This window comes from Drosophila gunungcola, unplaced genomic scaffold (assembly GCF_025200985.1).
Source record: "Drosophila gunungcola strain Sukarami unplaced genomic scaffold, Dgunungcola_SK_2 000001F, whole genome shotgun sequence".
NCBI classification, from domain to species: Eukaryota; Metazoa; Arthropoda; class Insecta; order Diptera; family Drosophilidae; genus Drosophila; species Drosophila gunungcola.
The window spans coordinates 286,216-297,071 of NW_026453197.1; the positions used below are offsets into that span (position 1 = coordinate 286,216).

The following is a 10,856-nucleotide window of genomic DNA, read 5'->3' on the forward strand; positions in this document are numbered from 1 at the left end:
CATGTCAGAACGAGCAACACGACTAAGGGATGCCACCAACTTGTTATATAGTCGCAATGGAGGATTCATCCACGCAATTAGCCTATATGTGTAGAAAACGCATTTAAAAACGTACTGCATATATTAACAAACCTTTGATACATAAATCTAAATTAATAAAAACCAGAAAATCAAATTGCAATATAAAATATGCCATCTTTTATTTATAGCCTTAAGGTACTGTCTACTTTTAGCTATTTTTATTTATTAACTTTTATTGCGTAGATTAAAAAATTAGGTTACTAACAATTCGCTTAAGGATACAATCTCCGCAGCACAATACTTTAACAGTTACGCATCAAACACATTTTAAGGAGGCACTTAGATCTTAAACTTAACATTCTGCTTTTCATTCATGCTCTCCATGCTGGCCTGAAAATTCAGATAATCGCTTTGGATGCGGGCACAAACTGAAAGGAATGATTAGTTAAAAACTAATTTATATCTAAGGAAACACTTTCGTTTTGACATTTTTGACTTGTGCTACTTACGTTGGCAGTGTTTTATTTTTTTTGCGATAAAGAGTTTGCTGCTTAAGTACTTCCGATAGTTTGTACAGTGTGCGGGTGAATTTACAGAGCCCTTAGGGATCATCGTACTGTTCCAATTTGATATAAGCAAGTGCTATGATAGAGAAGCGACGGGCGAGATGGATATAGAGAGTGAGTAATACGCTAGGCACTGGGAAAAAATCGTTCCAAAGTCAAATAAAAGGTTTAATGATTACTATTTAATAAGTCACTGAAGGTACTCTGGATTGAACCAGCTTTAAGGCAAAAATAAAATATTTTTAAAAATTTTATTTATTTTAAGTCGCTGCTGAAATCTTAACAGCAATTTAACTATGTTCTTTATGAATTCGATCTTAATTGAATCTTTTTTTTAAAAGAAAAAAAGCCCTTTAAATAAGAATTTGAACTGAATTACTTTATCGGAATAGTTGATGTTAAAGAAATATATGGAATTATGGAAATCAACTGCATGACTGTTTTGAAGACTTAAACACACTTTTTTTAGTAGCTATTATTTTTTAGCAGGCTTAAAATTAAAGTTTTCGACGGATTTTTATTGATGTTTATTTTAAAGCAATTGGTATAAAAAATTTAAAGTCTTAATAAAATTAAAAAAATGAATGGCAATGAGGCCTTTCTAACTAAAGTAATATTTAAAATTAAAGCTTTAAAAAATTATAATATTATTTTAAAGCAAACACAGTTCAAAAGTAAATTCGTTAAAAACAAGAATTCTAAGTGACTTTAGATCTCCCATTTTTCCTCAGTGTGGGATTAACTAGCGTGCAACAAGAGGAGCCAGCTGGAGGAGTCGTTTATCATTTTGTATATACAAATGCGTGAGCTCTTGTGGGAGGGAAATGGGCGGAGATGGGGGTGGCGGTGGACGGGGTGAGACGGTGGAGCACCAGACAGGAAAAGGGCTTGGCTCGCATTAGGGTGACAACGAAACTGGGACACTTGGTACACACAGTTAGACCTCTACGCGGTGTGTATGCTTGTATGTAAGTACGGTGATAATGAGCAGGTGAAGGAGCAACTTTCTCACCCTTCTGCAGATCCATGTCGTCCATTTCGGAGTTCTTGATCTGCTGCAGCTTTTCACGGAACTTCTTAGTGATCTGTTTCCGCTGATAGTCCGCCTCTATTTCCTGTTTGGTGCGCGGAATCCGGAAGCGAATGCAGCAACAGACCATAATCACTAAACGATCGGTGTGGTTAAAATGGTTTCCGTATTTCTTTTGAATTCTCTACTCACTGATTAACATTAAAATTCCAAGAACGGCAGCTATAATGTGCCACACTCGAAAGCCCGCAATGGCCTCCTTTTCCAGCCACACTTCGCGCGGGTCGATGTCAAAGATGTCCGTATCGTCGTCCATTTTCCGCCTGATTTATGAGCTCTGCAAGGTGCTGGAACCGCCGAGTTGCTCGCGAATTACGTCCGGCTGCCTTGCCAATCCAGTTCCGACTGCTGAACTGAACCCAAGAACTGGCTGGATTTGGCCTGGCCCACCGAATATGTTGGTAAGGGAGGCGCGGCCCCACACACTCCTTACAAAGAAAAAAAAATAATTCGTGGGTGGTTATACAGGCGGCAGCAAAATGGCCAACTTGTAAAATAACAAACAAAGAAGCCATCCCCTCCCGTGGACAAATGAACGCTGGAACGTGAAAAGGTAATGATAGATATTTCACTGGATGCAGGGAGGGGCTCCATTACAACAAAGGATCTTTAATTTATCACTTAAGCTTACTGATCGCATTTCCAAAATCGCGGTTAAGTAAACTAATTGCAGACGAAAACATTTTAAAAAACTAATTTAAGAATATGGTATTTACCTTAAAACTTTTTAAAAGATTTAAATAAATCGAATGGATACTTTCACATACCTTTAAAAATATAAAATCAAACCCCATTTGTTTTGTGTGGCACCCTCTTATAATTATAATCTTTTCTATGCGAATAAACTAATAGAAAACTAAACTAAATAATATTAAAAGCAGAGGATAATTAATAAGCTCAAAAGCTATAGCCTTTCTAATAATATTTTATTTATTTTTTGGGGACTTTTATTTATTTTCTTCATCCCAGTGCTAGGAATGCTCATAAAATGTCTTCTTTTAGCAATCCGTCCCTGTAGATATTCGTCCATTCTGGATATGAATACGAAAATGACAACAAACCCGACTCGAATCCAAGAAACTGGGCGCGGTGCCGCGTGCCTCAGGATAAAGACCGACTCGCTTTACATACCGAAAGGATCGGGGACGCAGAAGGAGCTGGGGCATCGGGGAAATGGGGTCGGGAGAGTCCTCCCCCAACAAAGGACAACATGCATATGGTTAGTTAGATTAGACGAGGCATGGCCACCTACTGGTCACACCCAATTGTTTCGGTTACTTTGCCCGCTCACTGAGATGGTAACTGCAGAAGTCTGGGCGGGACTAGAGGTGCCGGAATGTTGCCTAATGACTGTGACATTTTGGGGCTGGCGTCGGGAAATTTGTGATTGCAATTACTCCAGTTGACTGAAATAAATTGGTCTTTGGTCTTCGAAAACTATATTATAAATACTTCCAAAAAATTAAAAATTTATAAAATTAACCGGTTACACAGATAATACAAACACAACAAAAATTAATGTACACAATGATATAATGATATAAGTAAAGGAAAGTAAAATATGTAACTTTATTAATACCCAATAGGTATTAATCTTGAATGACATTTAACATGTTATTAAAAATGACTAAAATTTATAAAATTGATTTTTAATATTTTTACTTTACAGATAAAACACAATTATTTTCTGTAAAATAACATTGAAGTATTATAATCCCTAACAATTAAATATTTGTTACATTTAAATTAAAAGGGTGTATTTGGAAGAATTTAAGCTGCAGATGTTCAAGTGTTCCGACCATATAATACCCGGTACTTAGTTTACAATAAGTATTGCATACTTTTCGGCAGCTGTTCATGGCGATTTCATCCAAAACTGGATCACTTAAAATTAATTTTTTTAACTATCAACCACATCAATCTCTTGATAAATGGTGGTCATAATCATTGCTCCAAGAAGAGATCATTTTGTTTATATATTAATAAAGAGTTGAGTAATTATGGACCTGCGATGGCATTTGGAAACATGGACGGTGTCACGTTAGCCCTAACCCGTAATTATATTATAATTTCCGCCCATTGCTTCCGCTATAAAAGGTTCATTTAGCAATCTGTTCGCAGGCAAAAATGTTACGAATTTTACTGATTTTGGCTGTAGGAGGAACCAGTATCCGGGCCGCACGGTACAAATTGGAGTTTGAGGATCCGAACATCTTCTCGCCGTGCATTGACGGGCCTCCCGGTTCTATTGGCATTCCTGATGCCTTCAACATGGACAATATGGTGTTCGATCTGGACGAGGAAGGCGTTCATGTTTCGGGAAATCTGACCACCAAATGGAATTTTCCGCGCACTGATCGCATATCCGTAATCTCAGTCCTTCGCATCTGCGAATCACAGAGGACTCAAACATTTTTCCCTTTCAGTCCGAGGTCCATATAATGTATTTAAACAGAGGCACCTGGGAATCGACCATTTTTAACATGCACACGCCGGATTTTTGTGCTGCGATTTTTAACGAGAATCTTTACTGGTTTAAATATTGGTTTAAAAACATTGAAAACCGCGAGGAGATACAAGAAAAATGCGTGGCAACGAAAGATGTAAGAATGTTTATTTTATTGCCATCTTTTAGTTATTTAATATATTTATATTTCAGACCGTTTTAAAACTTTATCCGTTTGTTTTGAATTTGATTCTGGAAAATATACGTATCCCGGTTTCCCTTGGACGCTATAAAACAGTGTTCACTCTTGAAGCATTCGACGAAAGTGAAAAACGCCGCCCGACATCTTTATGCTTTGAAATAAAAGGCCAGGCCGCGAAGATGAAAGACTAATATTGAGTTACCTAATGATTTAAATATATATTCCAATACAATATACATTTTAATTAATCTATGTGCAATATTCCAACTTTTTCCTACACTTCAAATTTATTGAAGCTATCAAAGGCCCTTTTTACTGATATCTCTCATAAGCCAATTAGAGATTTATTCAATTGTTTTCATGAAAACTAACATTTTAAATAAATAAAAACAAATATTTAATATTAGCAATTGTTTTTTATATCGTTCATTAATCGTTCTTTAATAGTATTGTTTTGAAATTTTAGGGGCGAACTCTATGCTTAAACTTCAGTATTGAATCTCATGAGATTTTTAAAACCTTCTTTGTGTTGTTCTAATATCCCTCAAAAATTCTAATTTTTAAAAACACAACTCCACAATGTTATGTAAAATAAACTTTTGAGAAATCGTTACTATTGAATTAAATTTGAATATTGAGTAAATCGAAACTAAGGGCTTGTATTTAAGTGTTTTAAATAATTAATATCCGGTGTTAAGTTTATAGCATGCATTGCACACTTTTCAGCAGCTGATCAGCGAAGTTTCAATACAAATAGTCTTGAGATTTTAACAGTAAGCTGATTAGTAAAATTTGGCTTTGTGTTTTCATGATAAATGATGGGTATTTATTCTGCTCTAAGAAGAGATAGTTGTTTTATATAATAACAATAATAAAGGGGTTTGGTGATTGTGAATGTGCGATGGAATCTAGAAACATGGACGGTGTAACGTTAGCCCTTACCCATAATTAAATAACATTTCCGCCCATTTGCTTTCGCTATAAAAGGTCGATTTGCTATCGGTAGGGAGGCAAAAATGTTTCGAATTCGACTGATTCTTACTGTGTGAGGAACTAACAATTGGGACGCATGGTACAACTTGGAATTTGAGGATCCGAACATTTTTCTCGCGTTCACATTTCGGAACACTTCACCTCGAAATGGAATTTGCCGCGCACTGATCGCGTCTCCGTAATCTCAGTCTCTCATAGATGGGAATCACATATGATGTAATGTATTTCAACAAAGGCACCTGGGAAACGACCATTTTTAGCTTCGTGACGCCCGATTTTTGCTCTCCGGTATTCAATGAAAAACTGTACTGGTTTAGATATTGTTGTAAAAAAAATTATGAACCGCAAGGATATTCAAGAAAATTGCGTGGCAATGAAAAATGTGTCTTATACTGCATTTAATTTCAGACCGTTTTCAAATTTGCAATTTAAGGATGCATATATGAAAAACATAGGTATCCCCGTAAATTCAGGACGCTATAGAGTAGTATAAGAGTTTCAGTTTTCGAATGGTTAAAATATTTTATACATTTCTTATATTTCAGAGTGCGAATTTGGTCTCAACTTTAATTTCATCGAAGCAATCTAAGTCCCTTTTTAATATCATAGCGTATTTGGATTAAATAAAAATTTATGAATGCAGGTCACTAACAACCTTATCAGAAAGCCTTGTTTTAAATGTAAATATATTTTTGTTGTTCATTCTTGTCACTAATGTAACGTAAAGAACTAAAAGTGTATCAGGTTAAACATTTTAGTAATAAAAGATTTCTATATCAGTCATATTTTCGAAATTTAAAATAAAATTAATAATAAATGTAAGTTTAATTTTTCAATATATTTTTTTTAAAAATAGTGTTGTATAACTGTTATTTTCTAAAAAAAAACGTCACGAAATAACTTTTGTTATTGAAATTTTTATTATAATGAAACAAAGATGTACATTAAAATAAATCAATCTGCATTGTTTGAAAAAAGTTATTCATTTTCCTTCAAGGACTTTTAAAAAAAATAAATATTTTTTTGGTTTTAATTTTACCTAACTAATTTTGAAAAAATGAAGGCGTCTGTTTTTTACAAAGTAGGTATTTGAAATTTTGAAAAAGTGATTTGTCAAAATAGAACTGTCAGGGCTAAAGAATGATGGTGCCCAGTTTTAAAATGTATTTCTGTTTAAAATATGAAGAAATCAAGGGAAATTTTAAAAAACCGTTTCATGGCTATCGAAATTGGGGGCGCCACATGGCAGGACTACGTCCCAGGTGGCAGTACCCGAAAACATTCACAATGGAGCTCCGAGAAACACTCGCTACTTTTTCCGGGGCATGCGCAGGACCCATTCCCGTTACCCAAACGAGTGGGGCAGCACTCATTCACCTACTCATTCAACAAAATATGTGCTATCCCCGAATCAGTTTCAGTTCAGGCTCTCGTTCGGTGGCACATCGGTGGCGCTCGTCGCAGAATAAGGCATGCAGAGAAAATCTAGAATGTAGTAGTTGCTGGAAAAAAAAACAGAAGGCAGCCAACCAACCAACCCAAGCAGAGGAAAACTGGGGGAAAATCGAATAGAGGAGATACTGAAACGGATGGCAGCGTATATAGTACTATCCTCGCAACAGTATTATCCTCGGATCGAATCGAAATCAAATCGAAATCGAATTGAATCGGGCACGGGCCTGTTTGTGAGTGTGTGCGTGTGTGTGAGAGTGTGTGCGGAGTACATATGTAATAGGGCCATGAAGTTTTATTGAAAAACGAGGCAGAGACAAGGCGAAAAGGCCATAAGAATTGGGCCCGTAGCCCCCGAAAGCCCCGACACGCCCCTTTTCAAGGAAGGAGTGTGTGTAGCTGTAAAAAATGCCCCATGCAAAAAATGTGGCCATGTGGCTCCGAATGGGAGTCACCCGTTTGCAGCTGAAAAAATTCCCAAATCACAAATCTGTTGAGCAAAAATCAAGGAGGGCCGAGTAAAACATATAAATATATGTGTATGTACTATATATATTTTCGGGAAAAATAAGCAAACATAAAAAAAAAGGAAAAAAAAAATCATTTACGGTAACAAAAACAAAACGCTGTGTGCGAAAATCGGGCCAAAATGTGCGAGCGTGACCGTAAAGTGCGTGGGTGTGTGTGAAAGGTGTAAAAAATGTACATTCTGTGAATTGGCCACATATAAAAAAGAAGAAAAAAGCGAGTAACGAGTGTAGCGATAGACGTTATATTTAGAGCCGATTCGTAGGTTCTTGTCTTTGTTGCCATTTTGTTACCGCAAAAGTAAGGCAAATACGTAGGCCCCAAAATGCCAAGAGATCTCGACTCCGGCTACTCCGATTGCAATTCCGATTCCGTCTCCGTCGTCACCGCTTCCGACTCCGGCGATTCCGGCGATTCCGGATTTGGCAATATTCCCTGGCAGAAGCAGCAGCAACAGCAGCAGCATCAGCACTTTTACCAGCATACAACGCGCCCACCCACGCTGTGAATCGCGAAACGCGAATTGTGAATTGTGAACCCCCCAGATCTCTTCAGCACACCTGCAAGCGCCACTGCAAAACTGCAATTAGACGCATATTATCCACAAATCAATAATAATCACCAAATCAGCAAAGTAAGCACCGCTTTTCGTTTGTTCAAGCCACACACGCCAAACATAAAACCGAATCCAATCAAGCCCCAAAACCAGTGTAAATAGAATGTACACTCGAGCGCTTTTGTTTTGACCGCCAAACGCTGCACGCCTATCGCCGCCAAATAATCGATAATTCGATTGACACGCGTCTAGATTTGCAATAAAAGCAGTTTTTCTTTTTTTACTTTAAAAAGTGCCATTTATATACATTACATTATTTTATATACATTATTTTATTTTGATTTACAATATATAAATAAAATTCGTACAGGCTAGCGACATTTTTGATATGGCCTTTATTAGTGAGTCAAATTACGAATATTACTATATACAAAATAATATAATTTTTAAACAAACTTAGTTTTTCTTTTTTAAATATTTTTTATTTAACTTTGAATAAATTCTACAACTAACGTAAAGTCAAGTTTTCGATAGTAAATGTGTCGACTTGTAGACTTTAAATTAAAAAAATAAAGAAGTAAAGGTTTCTTTTAACAATAGAAATTTTCCCAACCAAATTTTTATGGACTTTCTTAAGAAGTTTTCTTGTAGGGGTTTTTCGCCATCTACGGTTTACCATAGTTGTTTTAATAAGATCATTTCTCCCTAGCTTACTTTTATCGCATGCTTTTGATAGACTAAAAACTCTATAAAGATAAAATTTTCTTTTAAAATATGAAAAAAGCTTTTATAAAATAAGTAAAGTGTCCGGAAAATTTACAATTTTAATGTTTTTTTTTTGTTAGAAAACATAAATACAAACTATTGTTGAAAAATCATACAATTGTATTTGTCAAAATTTCTCTTCAATGTACATTTACACCTGATAATAGCTATAAGCAATAGTAAAAAAAACGAAGAAAATCCAAATATTTTCTTCTCAATTTTAATATTTTTCGCTTTGATTTTCATCCTTTGCGGCTTTAATTATTTTAAACAAAAAAACATTTGAAATGCTTAAACATTTTCATTTGACTTTTTTCGGAATTGATTTTAATATGTGAAAATGTAATTTTAATTTTAACCATATTTAACATAACAAAAATACTTTTAAATCAAATAAGATCTATTTAAAATATTATATTTTCCATATTAATGAAAATATTAAAATATAAAATCAAGATAATTATGATTTAATATTTAATTTAAATTAAAATTTTTCTAATCCAGTTTTTTATCAGTGTACAAATTTATACATTATGTGCCAAAGTAATGTGGTTGTGTATATACATATATCTAGACATATTTAAATGATTTTTTATTTATTTATGCAAATGTTTTGAAGCTTTAGCGTCCTGTATTTGCATATTTGAACAACAAAGCCTGTTACTTTATTTAAAAAAAATGGAAAATGGCTCATAGTTTTGTCAAGATTTTAATTTAAGTTACTGATATATATAAATTGATATGATAGGCATAAATTTATTTTCTTGAAGTTATTTGTTTAATTTTCTATTTATCATTAAGTAAAATATAAATTAAATTAAAATTTTAAAAGCAAAATAAAAACTTTTTTTTAGCTGGTAAACGTTTCTTAAAATGTCTTAATATCAAGTTTATTTATATTTAACTAAATGTCAAAAATCAGTTTGTCCACAATTTTCACTATTAAAACTAGCTAAATCGTTGGTTTAAAACTTGTGTTTTAGGCAGTTGATTTTCAAGGAATATTATCAATTAAATCACGTTTGGTTTAATTGGGTTTTTGGATATTTGCATATGAACATCTCTGTAGTATATTTGTAAATTACTTTTTAAAACTTATTGTCCTAGTACTAACTACCTTCGACCAATTCCACGTTTAGCGCTCCTCCCTAGTACTCTCTCCCAGTTCTTCAGATAATCTTTAAATAGAGAGGAAATTTTTTTTAACTCTCTCGGTTCGAAGTTTTCAGAGTTTTCGCATTGTGGTTGTAACACAAGTTTGGTGACTTGTTGAGCCATTTCCTTTGGTTTTTGGTGTGGATGGTGTGTTGAATTTTTCAATGCTCCAAAATTTTGTTTTTGCTTGCGTTGAAGCTATAGAGAATTAAAAGGGGGGTATGTGAAACAGTCGTCTACCCAGTCAGTCATATGGTCTTTGTTTACAAATTTTTAAAATGATTTAGGGTTACTCTTTTTAAAATTAACTGCTGAAGGTATATGTACTTATTAATATTAATATTAAACTAAATGTTTTGGCAGACATTTAATCTTTAATCCATGAAAACCACAATTTTTGGCCTTAAACTAGTCGTATACTCTATATATTTTTTATGGTAATTTTTTTCCCTCTTTCACTCCATTTTTTTAGTACATTTTTAAGATGTTATTATGATATCCTGAATTAACAAGTTTAAGTAAAAAGTATTACAAAATATATGTAAAAATTTAATTAACTTTTATATATCTTGTAAAAATAAAATAAATTGTTCAGTTTTATAAAACGGGTTAAAAATTTTAAGTGCGCTCCCCGACTTGGGAAATTTTCTCCCAAATTCGGACTTTTGGAGAGCAATGAAACCAAAAGAGGCGGTTGTAATGAAGTTTGAATGAAAAACGTAAATGCACATTCCACTTGTGTTGGTGCACATGTCATGTCTAAGTGTATGAGTATTGGTTGACGTCGAACTAACGGTCGCGATGTGACGTCACATCTACCACAAGAAATTAAGGGAAAAATCTAAACCGTACAAATATCTTAAGCAAATTAAACTATTGCAATACGTTTTCTAAACATTATAAATGCTTTTTGATAATTGATACTAAAAACTTTTCGAATTTAAAATTTTATAAATATATTTTTAAACATAAATTAAATTAAATTTAAATTTTGATGACCAAAAGATTTATAATAAAAAAATCGCCCTAAAGTTATTACAATATACTATTTGTTATAGTGAAACTTTTATAAAAATGTGTGT

General features: G+C 33.8%; 2 protein-coding genes across 4 annotated transcripts; one reads left to right on the forward strand and one right to left on the reverse strand.

Moving 5' to 3' along the window:
- Positions 1-270: 270 nt before the first annotated feature.
- LOC128261845 (transmembrane inner ear expressed protein) lies at positions 271-2,304 on the reverse strand. 3 transcript variants are annotated; one of them, XR_008268294.1, is made up of 4 exons: positions 1,810-2,283; positions 1,600-1,752; positions 531-663; positions 271-449 (listed from the first exon to the last, which is right to left on the reverse strand). XR_008268294.1 is itself a non-coding variant. In XM_052995747.1 (3 exons), exons 1-3 carry the CDS (start codon positions 1,931-1,933, stop codon positions 361-363), a joined length of 366 nt encoding a protein of 121 aa, XP_052851707.1. In that variant the 5' UTR covers positions 1,934-2,304; the 3' UTR covers positions 310-360. The 3 variants fall into 3 exon arrangements, 2 of the variants coding, with proteins under 2 accessions (XP_052851707.1, XP_052851708.1); XM_052995747.1 differs by lacking the exon at positions 531-663 and having other exon boundaries at positions 310-449; positions 1,810-2,304; XM_052995748.1 differs by lacking the exon at positions 271-449 and having other exon boundaries at positions 499-663.
- Positions 2,305-3,804: 1,500 nt separating this feature from the next.
- On the forward strand, positions 3,805-4,651 carry LOC128263363 (uncharacterized). The gene is made up of 3 exons (XM_052998390.1): positions 3,805-4,044; positions 4,104-4,280; positions 4,337-4,651. Exons 1-3 carry the CDS (start codon positions 3,805-3,807, stop codon positions 4,514-4,516), a joined length of 597 nt encoding a protein of 198 aa, XP_052854350.1. The 3' UTR covers positions 4,517-4,651.
- Positions 4,652-10,856: the final 6,205 nt, after the last annotated feature.